The following is a 14,420-nucleotide window of genomic DNA, read 5'->3' on the forward strand; positions in this document are numbered from 1 at the left end:
TAATTGCTCTGGGAATGAGGGCAGCTCCATCTAAAAACCGTTGGGAGTCAGTACAAGATGTGTCTTCGCTCTGGGAGCCATTTCCCCTCTCTTGCCTCCGGTCTCTTTATACAGAGAGAAAAATATTAAGTCCTCAGTCACCTCCTTCTTGGAAGGAGTTTGTCACCCAGATGCCTGAGGGGAGCAGGCCTCACCACAGAGCCCTTCCTCCTTCTCCTCCGAGGCTGATGAACAGTGAAGCTCACAGCATAATCTCGTCAACCTGTTTGGATAAACATTTTTTTGTGTGTGTTTGGTGCACTGAGCCATCTTCCTCTGCTCGAGAAAGAAGCTCTAGCTCGAATCTCCATGTCAGAAGGTGGTCCGGCGAGCAGTGTGTTCCCTTGTAAACATTTCGTATCACAATTGAAAGGCCGTACAGAGTGAACCATGGCTGGGCTCTCTCACTGATAATCAATCAGTTTTACTTGGTGCCTGGCCCTTAGGTTAGGTGGGGAAGCAAATTAGAATAAATAATAGATGATGGATCGTGCGTCAGAGTGTGGCTGCGGTTGGGGTGATCCCTGACCATCCCTCTGGAGGTCCGTCTCCTCCACTAGTCTCTTGAGAATCCCAGGAAGAAATGTCTTTGGAGTGCTACCAGCAAACTAGCTCCCCCGCTGCCCGAGGGCCTTAGAGGGGGTCTTTTGGGGAAGATGGCTGAGTCCTCAGGCGATGGGGTTGGTGCCTCTGGGCAAGACCAACTGTCCTCACTTCCTGTAGGTCTGGCTGCCTGGGGGAAGAGAAAGCAAAAAATTGTCATCTCTGAGTCACTTTCATCCAAACCCTCCTTTCTCCCCGTTCCCTGGCAAATGCAATGAAGGGAAGCCCTCCTTTCACATTCCCTGCCTTGCTGCCAATTTACAACTTTATGGGTCATTCTCATTCCTCAATCAATGGCATTGAATGAGTGCTTACTGTGCTGCAGAGCACTGTACTAAGTGCTTGGGAGAGTACACTATAAGAGTTGGTAGACATGTTCCCTGACCATAATGAGCTTAAAGTCTAGAGAGGGAGACAGATATTAATATAAATAAATAAATAATTTACAAATATATATATATGCTGTGGGGATGAGGATGGGGTGAATATGGAATGTCCAAAGGTTACAGATCAAGGGGAACAAATGACGCAGAAGGGAGAGGGAAAAGAGAGCTTAATCGGGGCACGCCTCTTGGAAATTCATTCATTCATTCAATCGTATTTATTGAGCGCTTACTGTGTGTAGAGCACTGTACTAAGCGCTTGGGAAGTACAAGTTGGCAACATATAGAGACGGTCCCTACCCAACAGCGGGCTCACAGTCTAGAAGGGGGAGACAGGAAATGTGACCTCTAAAATCAATCAATCAGTCAATCGTATTTATTGAGCACTTACTGTGTGCAGAGCACTGTACTAAGCGCTTGGGAAGTACAAGTTGGCAACATATAGAGACAGTCCCTCCCCAACAGTGGGCTTACAGTCTAAAAAGGGGGAGACAGAGAACAAAACCAAACATACTAACAAAATAAAATAAATAGAATAGACATGTACAAGTAAAATAAATAGAGTAATAAATATGTACAAACATATATACATATACACAGGTAAAAGACTTCTCTGAATTTGCATTTTCCTCTGTAAAAGGCCCTTCCTCAGAGGAAAGCTGCTTGACTTTGGCTGCTCACTGAATGTCATTTGAAAGAGGACCAGGACCTTCAGACTTCTGTGCCACTGGTAGAAATGCTGAGGCTTGGCTGCTCTCATTCGGGACATGACCCACAAAGCCAGAGAAACTCTACAAGTCATCCAAAATAATTCACTTCTCGCTTCTGGTCTATTTTCTGGATCTAAAGTGACAACGGCCTCGGACACCCTGAGGCAAGGGAGACCATCTTCATGACTATTTGTCTAATCAGGAGCTCTGGTCAATCAATCAATTGTATTCTTTATTAATACTAATACCACAAATAACACAATTATTATTACTACTAATAATTGTGGTATTCATTCATTCATTCAATTGTATTTATTGAGCGCTTACTGTGTGCAGAGCATTGTACTAAGCGCTTGGGAAGTACAAGTTGGCAACATATAGAGACGGTCCCTACCCAACAATGGGTTCACAGTCTAGAAGGAGGAGACAGACAACAAAACAAAACATATTAACAAAATAAAATAGAATAGTAAATATGTACAAGTAAAATAGAGTAATAAATATGTACAAATATATATCCAGGTGCTGTGGGGAGGGGAAGGAGGTAGGGCGGGGGGGATGGGGAGGGGGAGAGGAAGGAGGGGGCTAAGTCTGGGAAGGCCTCCTGGAGGAGGTGAGCTCTCAGCAGGGCTTTGAAGGGAGGATGAGAACTAGCTTGTCAGATGTGCAGAGGGAGGGCATTCCAGGCCAGGGGGAGGACGTGGGCCGGGGGTCGGCGGCGGGACAGGGGAGAATGAGGCACAGTGAGGAGGTTAGCGGCAGAGGAGCGGAGGGTGCGGGCTGGGCTGGAGAAGGAAAGAAGGGAGGTGAGGTAAGAGGGGGTGAGGTGATGGAGAACCTTGAAGCCGAGAGTGAGGAGTTTTTGCCTGATGTGTAGGTTGACTGGTAGCCACTGGAGATTTTTGAGGAGGGGAGCAACATGCCCAGAGTGTTTTTGCACAAAGATGATCCAGGCAACGGCATGAAGTATTGACTGAAGTGGGGACAGACAGGAGGATGGGAAATCAGAGAGGAGGCTGATGCAGGAATCCAGACGGGATAGGATGAGAGATTGAACCAGCAGGGTAGTGGTTTGGATGGAGCGGAAAGGGCGGATCTTGGCGATGTTGCGGAGATGAGACTGGCAGGCTTTGGTGACGGATTGGATGTGAGGGGTGAACGAGAGAGCGGAGTCGAGGATGACACCAAGGTTGCAGGGCTGTGAGACATGAAGGATGGTAGTGCCCATCTACAGTGATGGGAAAGTCAGGGAGAGGGCAGGGTTTGGGAGGGAAGATAAGGAGTTCAGTCTTGGACATATTGAGTTTTAGATAAGCACTTACGATGTGCCAGGCACTGTACTAAACGTTGGGGTGAATACAAGCAAATCGGTTTGGATACAGCCCCTGTCGCACGTGCAGCTCACAATATTGAGTGCTCACTCTGTGAAGAGCACTGTATTCAGCACTTGGGAGAGTACAGAGTAGGTAGTCGTGCTCCTGGCCCATGACAAATTTACAGTCTTGACAGTGAGAGAGATATTAAGTAAATAATGGATATGTACATGTAATAATAATAAATAATGATGGCATTTATTAAGCGCTTACTATGTGCAAAGCACTGTTCTAAGCACTGGGGAGTTTACAAGGTGATCAGGTTGTCCCACGGGGGGCTCACAGTCTTAATCCCCATTTTCCAGATGAGGTAACTGAGGCCCAGAGAAGTTAAATGACTTGCCCAAAGTCACACAGCTGACAATTGGCAGAGCTGGGACTTGAACCCATGACCTCTGACTCCAAAGCCCGGCCTCTTTCCACTGAGCCACGATGCTCCTCATGTGCGCTGTGGGGCTGAGGGAGGGGTGAATAGAGGGCTCTAATCCAAGTGCAAGGGCGATGCAGAAGGAAGTGGGAGAAGGGGAAAGGAGGGCTTAGTTAGGAAAGGTCTCTTGGAGGAGATGTGCCTTCAATAAGGTTTTGAAGGTAGGATCCCAGATCCTAGAAGAACAGAGCTTTTTTTTTTTTAGAAGGGCTCTTAAAATGAATTTCTGCCTCAGTGTCACTCTGATTCCTGTCAGCTCTAAGATGGCTTCCATTAGGTTGGTCAACATTACTGTTAAATGTTTCCTGAACTGATGGTGTTCAAGACTTCTGTGCTAATTCTGGCAAGGGGTGTTCGAAAGGTCAGGAGCTACTTTACCCCTTCTTCCAAGAAGACATCCTGCTTTGCTCTCATGCTGAGTGAACAGGAACCTGAATAAAACCCCTACAGTTTAATAATCATTTTAGCAGATCTTCTTTGCCTTCCATCCCCAGGACAAATGCAAACAGCTAAACACAAAGGACTACAGCTGTAGTGAAAAAGGTAATTAAAGCTAACTGCCAGACTCAATCAATCAATCAATCAATCGTATTTATTGAGCACTTACTGTGTGCAGAGCACTGTACTAAGCGCTTGGGAAGTACAAGTTGGCAACATACAGAGACAGTCCCTACCCAACAGTGGGTGTGTCTCAGGAGTGTGGGGAATCTAGAATTTCCTGATAAAAGCTGAGGTAAAAACCAGGGAGAATAAAATGTACCTTCTAATTTTACAATATGGAGACCTTTTGATCAAACAGAGAAAGAGAAGCCCATAGAAGGATCTGAAAGGTAATCGATAGCCTGACAATTTGAATCGCAGCATCAACCCCATTTTTTCTGAGAAAAAAAGCATCAGAAACTCTCATTGTCCTGACTGCTGGATGGGACTTTAAGAGAGCACTTTTATGAGTGGGGCTTCAAGATAAACATGATAGCAATAATACAGACACAGGGTACTGTGGTCTGGAGTGACCAGAATTCAAGGCTTTAGGTCAGAAAATCTTTGTGCCACCAACTATCTAGATGGAGAACAGTGCTTCAGCACTTAGAACAGTGCTTCGCACATAGTAAGCGCTTAACAAACGCCATCGTTATTATTATGGAGCACTAACACCTGCATTTGAAGATGAATACATACCCCTGTCCTAACCTCTACCCTCAATTAAACACCCTACGGTCTCCCCACCCCTGGAAAAAAAACAAAACAATTTAGAAGTCACAATACTGTATTCCCTCTCGTTTGGTCCACGGACTATATCCGATCTGCTTCTGATGTACCTATCCCCAGTGCTCAGTATTGTGTCTGTGGATCCTTATTTTTTTTTACCTTTTGAGAAACCCTAGTGCATATGGAGCACTAACACCTGCATTTGAAGATGAATACATACCCCTGTCCTAACCTCTACCCTCAATTAAACACCCTACAGTCTCCCCACCCCTGGAAAAAAACCAAAACAATTTAGAAGTCACAATACTGTATTCCCTCTCGTTTGGTCCATGGACTATATCCGATCTGCTTCTGATGTACCTATCCCCAGTGCTCAGTAATGTGTCTGTGGATCTTTATTTTTTTTTTACCTTTTGAGAAACCCTAGTGCATCTGCAACAATTTAAGTACTGCCATCCTTTCTCCCTTCACGAATGATCTCTGCTGAAAAGTGTGACTCTGGATTTCAATGAACGGTTCTCCACTCCCAAACGAATACTACACTTATGGGAAATGAGAGAACTGATTCCTCTTCCATATACTCCCACCCACCTGCGTTTGACTGAGGCTTCGAACGGCCGAGAGAAGTTAAAAACAGTGGCTAATTGTTCCCTTTCTGGGAGCTGCACTTTCCCCTTTTCCTCCAGTATTTCCTTTCCAGTGAGCTGAACTGCCAGCAACTGAATTGGAACAGGAAACGAGATGGATACTCTGCTGTTAACACCACTATTGGTCCACGTACGCAAGGCCTCGTATCACAGGAAACATTTGCATGTACGTTCGTCATGCGGTGACGCTACTTTCAGTTGGAGCGCTCCAATGTCCCAAATCAGGCAGGGCTTGTTCCAAACAGAGAAAAAATCAAATCCGTATGTGGCAATGAATGGCGAGTTTCGACACAGCCGACCTGTACTGGAAACGGCTGGGCTTAGCAGCGACTTGATAAACTGGAAAGATTAATGGGCAACTGGACTCCTGGGCAGAGAAAGGGCACAGCCTCTGCAGACAGAGCAAGCTGACCTGCTGCTTTTGTGTTTTGCCTTGGCACAATGACAGAATCAGCTCATGTGTAACTAAACCCAAACACTTACTTCTAAACCGCCACGGGTGATACCCTGGTTTGGAGAAATTGTATTAAAGGAGGATATCCCCTGGATCCTAACCAAGTTTCCTAGGCTGGTCAGAGCTGTTCAAGGGTCGGAGAGAGGGACTCAGGTGTCAATCAATCAATCAATCAATCAATTGTACTTATTGAGTGCTTCCTGTGTGCAGAGCACTGTACTAAGCGCTTGGGAAGTACAAGTTGGCAACATATAGAAACAGTCCCTACCCAACAGTGGGCTCACAGTTTAGAAGGGGGAGACAGACAACAAAACAAAACATATTAACAACATAAAATAAAAAGAATAAATATGTACAAGTTAAATAAATAACTAACAGAAAAACAGTCCCTACCCAACAGTGGGCTCACTGTCTAGAAGGGGGAGACAGAGAACAAAACCAAACATATTAACAAAATAAAATAAATAGAATAGATATGTACAAGTAAAATAAATAAATAAATAGAGTAATAAATATGTACAAACATATATACATATATACAGGTGCTGTGGGGAAGGGAAGGAGATAAGACGGAGAGGATGGAGAGGGGCTCAGTCTGGGAAGGCCTCCTTATAGCCTTAGAATTTGGGTGGGGGTTTCTAGACCCCACTCCAGAGCTGGAGAATGGGATCTATTCGCTAGAATGTATGCTTCTTGTGGGCAGGGAACGTGTCTACCAACTCTGTTATATTGCCCTCTCCCAAGTGCATAATGATAATAATAATAATAATAATAATAATAATAATAATAATAATAATAATAATAATAATAATAATAATAATGGCATTTATTAAGCGCTACGTGCAAAGCACTGTTCTAAGAGCTGGGGAGGTTACAAGGTGATCAGGTTGTCCCATGAGAGGCTCACAGTCTTAATCCCCATTTTACAGATGAGGTAACTGAGGCACAGGGAAGTTAAGTGACTTGCCCGAAGTCACACAGCTGACAACTGGCGGAGCCAAGATTTGAACCCATGACCTCTGACTCCAAAGCCCGGGCTCTTTTCCACTGAAATGCAGTGCTCTGCACGCAGTAAGAGCTCCATAAATATGACTGAATGATTGATTGACTGAGCCAGACAACCCCATTACCCTGCGATTCGGAAATAATGCACATTTAACTCAAACTGACCATAGCAAAAGAAAGGGATATCGCGCGGCCGCCATTTCCTTTTAGATTCGGGCTTCCTTGGGAAACACGAGTGGGAGAGAAGCCCTCCCACCTTCCTGAGGAGTGGAAAGGAGGGGCTTTCTGGGGTTGCTGATTTCCAATCCGCGGTCCCAACTCCAACTAAGGAAGGATACCCTGGGATTTTCCTCGTTCCGTCGGTCCCCACTGCTCGCAACGTCTAGGTTGGGTGGGATCTGGGCTTACTCTGCCGGCTTCTTGTGGACGATCCAATGGAGCTGGGGCGGTTTGTTTGCTGAGGTTCGGCCTGGGAGAACTGTGGGGCGATGGTGGGAGTCTTTGCCTTGCGGGGACTCGTGCTCCGTGGCTCAGGAGTGCGGGGGATTCGGGGTTTGCTGACGAAAGCCGAGACCTCACTGGAAGAAAATTTACAATATCTTGTTAAGATCTTGTAGCCATTTTTCTACCAGCCAGGAAGAAAAGTTTTTTAAAATGGTATTTGCTAAGCGCTTACTATGCATCAAGCACTGATCTAAGTGCTGGGGTAATAATGATAATAATGTTGGTATTTGTTAAGCGCTTACTATGTGCAAAGCACTGTTCTAAGCGCTGGGTAGGTACAAGGTACAAGGTAATCAGGTCGGACACAATCCCTGTCCCAAATAATGATAATAATAATAATGGTAATTGTTAAGCACTTACTATGTACAAGGCACTGTACTAAATGATAAATAAATAAATAATGATGGTATTTGTTAAGCGCTTACTATGTGCAGAGCACTGTTCTAAGCGCTGGGGGGTTACAAGGTGATCAGGTTGTCCCACGTGGGCCTCACAATCTTAAACCCCATTTTGCAGATGAGGGAACTGCGGCCCAGAGAAGTGAAGTGACTTGCCCAAAGTCACACAGCTGACAAGTGGCGGAGCCGGGATTAGAACCCATGACCTCTGACTCCCGGGCCCGGGATCTTTCCACTAAGCCACGTTGCTTCCCTATTTAATATTAGACGTAACCGCAGGGCCACATAGGACTCACAACCTCAAAGGTAGAAAGAGCAAGTATCTTATCCTCATTTTGAAGACAAAGAAACTGAGGCACAAAATGATTTGGTGATTTGCTCAGTGCCGCATAGCACGCCAGCGTCAGAGCTGGAATGGGAACACGAGTCTCCTGATTTCTGGCCCCCTTGCACTTTCCTTTAGGCTACACTGTTGAGGAATTTTCCTCAGAGTAGATCAATGGGTGAGGCTGTGAGGGAACTCCGGGAACATCTGTATTGATATACAAATATATTGTGGGGGGAAATGAATGATTTCTCTCTCAAGATGGCACCTGGAGAGTTTCCAGTACTCTACCAATCTTGGCTACGGGAGGGAGAGTCAAGCAGAGGCCTACCCATTCCATTCCTAGCTTGGGTAGTGGCTAGCAAGTGGAGGCAATCTGCTCCCAAGCGCTTAGTACAGTGCTCTGCACACATTAAGCGCTCAATAAATACGACTGAATGAATGAATGCTACAAGTCAAAATTCACCCAGGTTGGGCAGCAGCAGCATGGAAAAGAGTGGAGGGCGGAGATTCAAGTTTTCTGCACGGAAGAAGACAATGCTAAACCACTTCTGTATTTTTATCAAGAAAACGTTAAGGATATGCTACCAGAACAATTGCAGATGGAGAGTGGGGCATTCTGGGAGAGATTGTCCATGGAGTGCAAAAACTCCTCACTCTTGGCTTCAAGGCTGTCCATCCCCTCGCCCCCTCCTACCTCACCTCCCTTCTCTCCTTCTCCGCTCCTCTGCCGCCGCTAATCTCCTCACCGTACCTCGTTCTCGCCTGTCCCGCCGTCGACCCCCGGCCCACGTCCTCCCCCTGGCCTGGAATGCCCTTCCTCCACACATCCTCCAAGCTAGCTCTCTTCCTCTCTTCAAAGCCCTACTAAGAGCTCCCCTCCTCCAAGAGGTCTTCCCAGACTGAACCCCTTTTTCCTCTCCTCCTCCCCATCCCCCCTGCCCTACCTCCTTTCCCTCCCACAGCACCTGTATATATGTTTGTACAGATTTATGAACTCTATTTTACTTGTCCATATTTACTATTCTATTTATTTTGTTAATAAACTGCATTTAGCTTTAATTCTATTTGTTCTGACGACTTGACACCTGTCCACATGTTTTGTTTTGTTATCTATCTCCCCCTTCTAGACTGTGAGCCCGTTGTTGGGTAGGAACCGTCTCTATATGTTGCCAACTTGTACTTCCCAAGTGCTTAGTACAGTGCTCTGCACACAGTAAGTGCTCAATAAATACGATTGAATGAATGAATGAATGCGTCGCTATGGGTCGGAGTTGACGACAGCATGACAAGATGAATGATTTCCAAAATATGGAAAAACCCATGTGTCCACTTTTCATCAACATGTTCCTATTTCTCTTCTTTCTCTAACGAACCTACCTACTCACTTTTCTCCACTGCGAGCTCCTGGAGGGCAGAAAGTCTGTCTCCTAATTTTATTTTTCTGTTATTTTTATTAATCTCCCAAAGGCTAAACACAGCAAGTGCTCAATAAATACCACTGATTGATCGACTGATTCTACACCCACCCATTTTCACTTACCAGTTTACCCACTCTCTCCAAATCTTTCTGCCTCCTTTCCTTATCTATTTTCCCTTTCATTTTCATTTATGTTCTATGCAGTATTTTCTTGTGCCCTGTTCTTTCTCGTATTTTTGTTGACATATCATCTTCTTGTTGCTTCCCTCTCTGTTAACCACAATTCAATTTTTGCCTTCCCTTCTTTTTATTTCTTCTTTACTGTCCTTTGTAGTAGTAATAATAATAACAATGGTAGTTGTTAAGCTATGTAAGAGAAACAGTGTGTTAGTATTACGTTAGAGAAGCAGCGTGGAAAGAGCCCGGGTTTGGGAGTCAGAGGTCATGGGTTCTAATTCCAGCTCCACAACTTTGGCCAAGTAATTTCACTTCTCTGTGCCTCAGTTACCTCATCTGTAAAATGGGGATTAAGACTGTAAGCCCCACGTGGGACAACCTGATCACCTTGTATCTACCCCAGCGCTTAGAACAGTGCTTTGCACATAGAAAACGCTTAACAAATACCATAATTGTTATTGTTATTGTTACTAAGTGCTGGGGTAGATACAAGAAAATCAGGTCCCACATGGGGCTCTCAGTTTAAGTAGGAGGGAGAACAGGCATTGAATCCCCATTTTGCAGAGGAGGGAATTGAGACACAAAGAAGTTACTTGTCCAAGGTCATTCAGCAGACAAGTAGCAGAATCAGGATTAATAATTGTGGGGGATTACAGGAATCTATTAAATATGTATTATGTATCAAGCACTATTTTAGGTGCTGGAGAATAGTTAATAATGATATTTGTTAAGTGCTTACTATGTGCCAAGCACTGTTCTAAACGCTAGGGAAGATACAAGTTTATCAGGTTGTCCCAGGTGGGGCTCACAGTCTTAATCCCCATTTTACAGATGAGGTAACTGAGGCACAAAGAAGTGAAGTGACTTGCTCAAAGTCACACAGCTGACAAGTGGCAGAGCCGGGATTAGTACCCGTGACCTTTGACTCCCAAGCCCGTGCTCTTTCCACTTTTAGACCGTGAGCCCACTGTTGGGTAGGAACTGTGTCTATATGTTGCCAACTTGTACTTCCCAAGCGCTTAGTACAGTGCTCTGCACACAGTAAGCGCTCAATAAATACGATTGATTGATTGATTGATTGATTTCCACTAAACCACATTGCTTCTCAGGTTATAACAGACATAATCCCAGGGCCACATAAGACTCACAACCTAAGCGCTTACTATGTGCCAGGCACTGTACTAAGCACTGGGGTAGATACAAGCAAATCAGGTTGGATATAGTCCCTGCCCGACATAGGGCTCACATTGATTGATCATCAATCGTATTTACTGAGCGCTTACTGTGTGCAGAGCACTGTACTAAGCGCTTGATTGATCCTACCATAATATCTATAGTCTTTAATCCCCAATACCTGGCAACATATTTTATTTTGGCTCAGGAAGCCTCCTGATCCTACACTGTTTTATGTGGACCAAGCTTTTCTTAGGTAGAAAGAAATACAATTATCAAAGAGCATGTGAGCCTGAAGTGGGTGACATTCACAAGATGACTAAATAATCAAGACAGTCAGGGGTACTCCAGGGAGCAAAATCCCAGCCAGCCAAGATCTCGGAGCTATATTACATAGATAATTAATTAATACTGGAATTTACAAGGCTGTCTTTTTTCTTTATCGATACGAACCACTGTGATGGAAAGGAAGAAGAAGAAGCTCTCAAAAGCTCAGTACAGTGCTCTGCACACAGTACGCATTCACTAAATACCATTGATTAATTCACTGGAAACCCGCCAGTTCCACAAGGATAAGAAACAACTGAAAAATACATGTTGGCCTGCTCCTCAGGACCTCAATGCTGGAAGAAATAATTACGGAATTTTACCATTTCAGAAGGAAAGCCATGATACAGACAGGCTGCTCAGAAGCAGCATGGCTTAGTGGAAAGAGCATGGGCTTGGAAGTCAGAGGTTGTGGGTTCTAATTCCGGCTCCGCCACCTGTCAGCTGTGTGACTTTGGGCAATTCAATTAACTTCTCTGTGCCTCAGTTACCTCATCTGTGAAATGGACTGTGAGCCCCACCTGGGACAACCTGATAATCTTGTATCTCCCCCAGTGCATAGAACAGTGCTCAGGACATAGTAAGTGCTTAACAAATACCATTATCATCATCAATACTGGAACTGCACCAACATTAGAGGAAGGAGAGTGGCCTAGTGGAAACAGTACAGGTCTGGGAATCAGACAATCTGAATTCTAAGCCACTTGTCTGCTCTGTGACGTTGGGCAAGTCACTGAACTTTTCAGTGCCTTCGTTTTCTCATCTGTAAAATGGTGATAAGTTTCCTGTTTTCTCTCCCCTCGGACTGTGAAGAGCCCCATGTGTGACAGTGACTATGTCAGATCTGATTGATTTGTATCTACCTCATGCTTTGTACAGGCCTTGGCACATAATAAACATTCAATACCATCACAATTATTATTATTTCTCTGATTTAGAGGATCCACGAATGGACAGGTTTGTTTTAAACTAGCGTAGCCTAGTGAGAAACAGGAGGTCTAGTGGACAGTCCGTCATTCTAAACTGTGAACCCGTTGTTGGATAGGGATTGTCTCTATCTGTTGCTGAATTGTACTTTCCAAGCGCTTAGTACAGTGCTCTGCACACGGTAGGCGCTCAATGAATACAACTGAATGAATGAATGAAAGTCAGAAGGACCTGGTTTCTAATCCAGACCCGGCTCCACCACTTGTCTGTTGTGTGACCTTGGACAAGTCATTTCACTTTTCTGTTCCTCAGTTACCTCAACTGTAAAATGGGGGATTAAAGACTGTGAGCCCCATATGGGACAGGGACTACATCATTCATTCATTTATTCATTTACTTGTATTTATTGAACGCTTACTGTGTGCACAGCACTGTACGAAGTACTTGGGAAGTACAAATCGGCAACATATAGAGATGGTTCCTACCCAACAATGGGCTGACAGTCTAGAAAGGGGAGACAGACAACAAAACAAAATAAGTAGACAGGTGTCAATACCATCCAAATAAATAGAATTATAGCTATATACACATCTTTAATAAAATAGAGTAATAAATATGTACAAATATACACAAGTGCTGTGGGAAGGGGAAGGGGGTAAGGCAGAGGGGCGATGGGCAGTGGAGGAGGAGTACATATATATACATATTTATACAAGTATAAATCTTGTACATATTTACTATCCTATTTATTTTGTTAATGACGTGCATCTAGCTTTATTCCTATTTATTCTGATGACTTGACACCTGTCCACATGTTTTGTTTTGTTGTCTGTCTCCCCCTTCTAGACTGTGAGCCCACTGTTGGGTAGGGACCGTCTCTATATGTTGCCAACTTGTACTTCCCAAGCGCTTAGTATAGTGCTCTGCACACAGTAAGCACTCAATAAATATGACTGAATTTGAATGAATGAAAGGAGGAGAGGAAAAGTGGGGGCTCAGTCTGGGAAGGCCACCTGGAGGAGGTGAGCTTTCAGTAGGGCTTTGAAGGGAGGAAGAGAGCTAGTTTGGCGGATGGGCAGAGGGAGGGCATTCCAGGCCAGAGGTTAGACGTGGGCTGGGGTGGATGGCAGGACAGGTGAGAACGAGGCTCAGAGAGGAGGTTAGTGGCAGAGAAGAGGAGTGTGTGGGCTGGGCTGGAGAAGGAGGGAAGGGAGATGACGAAGGAAGGGGCGAGGTGATGGACAGCCTTGAAGCCGAGAGTGAGGAGTTTTTGCTTGATTAGAAGGTTGACAGGCAACCACTGGAGATTTTTGAGGAGGGGAGTGATGTGCCCAGAGCGTTTCTGTAGAAAGATTCATTCAGTCGTATTTACTGAGCGCCTACTGTGTGCAGAGCACTGTACTAAGCTAATCTGGGCAGCAGAATGAAGTATAGACTGAAGCGGGGAGAGACAGGAGGGTGGGAGATCAGAAAGGAGGCTGATGCAGTAATCCAGTCGGGATAGGATGAGAGATTGAACCAGCAAGGTGGCGGTTTGGATGGAGAGGAAAGGGCGGATCTTGGCGATGTTGCGGAGGTGAGACCGGCAGTTTTTGGTGACGGATTGGATGTGTGGAGTGAATGAGAGAGTGGAGTCAAGGATGACACCAAGGTTGCGGGCTTGTGAGATGGGAAGGACGGTAGTGCCGTCTACAGTGACGGGAAAGTCAGGGAGAGGACGGGGAGAGGATGGGGTTTGGGAGGAAGATAAGGAGCTCAGTCTTGGACATGTTGAGTTTTAGATGATGGGCAGACATCCAGATGGAGATGTCTTGAAGGTACGAGGAGATACGAGCCTGGAAGGAGGGAGAGAGAACAGGGATGGAGATGTAGATTTGGGTGTCATCAGCTTAGAGATGATAGTTGAAGCCATGGGGGTGAATGAGTTCACCAAGGGAGTGAGTATAGATGGAGAACAGGAGGGGACCAAGAACTGACCCTTGAGGAACCCCTACAGTAAGGGGATGGGAGGGGGAGGAGGAGCCCATGAAGGAGACTGAGAATGAACTGCCAGAGAGATAAGAGGAGAACCAGGAGAGGACAGAGTCTGTGAAGCCAAGGTTGGATAGCATGTTGAGGAGGAGGGGATGGTCCACAGTGTTGAAGGCGGCTGAGAGGTCGAGGAGGATTAGGATAGAGTAGGAGCTGTTGGATTCAGTAAAAAGGAGGTCATTGGTGACCTTTGAGAGGGCAGTTTTGGTGGAGTGTAGGAGACGGAAGCCAGATTGGATGGTGTCTAGGAGGGAGCTGGAGTTGAGAAATTCAAGGCAGTGAGTGTAG

At 45.3% G+C, this 14,420-nt stretch overlaps 1 protein-coding gene across 2 annotated transcripts in view; it reads right to left on the reverse strand.

Annotated features, from left to right (window-relative positions):
- Positions 1-673: 673 nt before the first annotated feature.
- The window catches only part of ARMC9 (armadillo repeat containing 9), a 260,953-nt gene continuing 247,206 nt past the window's right edge, over positions 674-14,420 (reverse strand). For both annotated transcript variants that reach the window (XM_038768825.1, XM_038768738.1), the window contains 2 exons: positions 7,259-7,428; positions 674-772 (listed from right to left, as the gene is read on the reverse strand). In XM_038768825.1, coding sequence (XP_038624753.1) covers positions 750-772; positions 7,259-7,428 — 193 coding nt within the window. In that variant the 3' untranslated portion in view covers positions 674-749. The remainder of the gene's footprint in view (positions 773-7,258; positions 7,429-14,420) is intronic.

Source organism: Tachyglossus aculeatus, chromosome 1 (assembly GCF_015852505.1).
Source record: "Tachyglossus aculeatus isolate mTacAcu1 chromosome 1, mTacAcu1.pri, whole genome shotgun sequence".
NCBI lineage: Eukaryota > Metazoa > Chordata > Mammalia > Monotremata > Tachyglossidae > Tachyglossus > Tachyglossus aculeatus.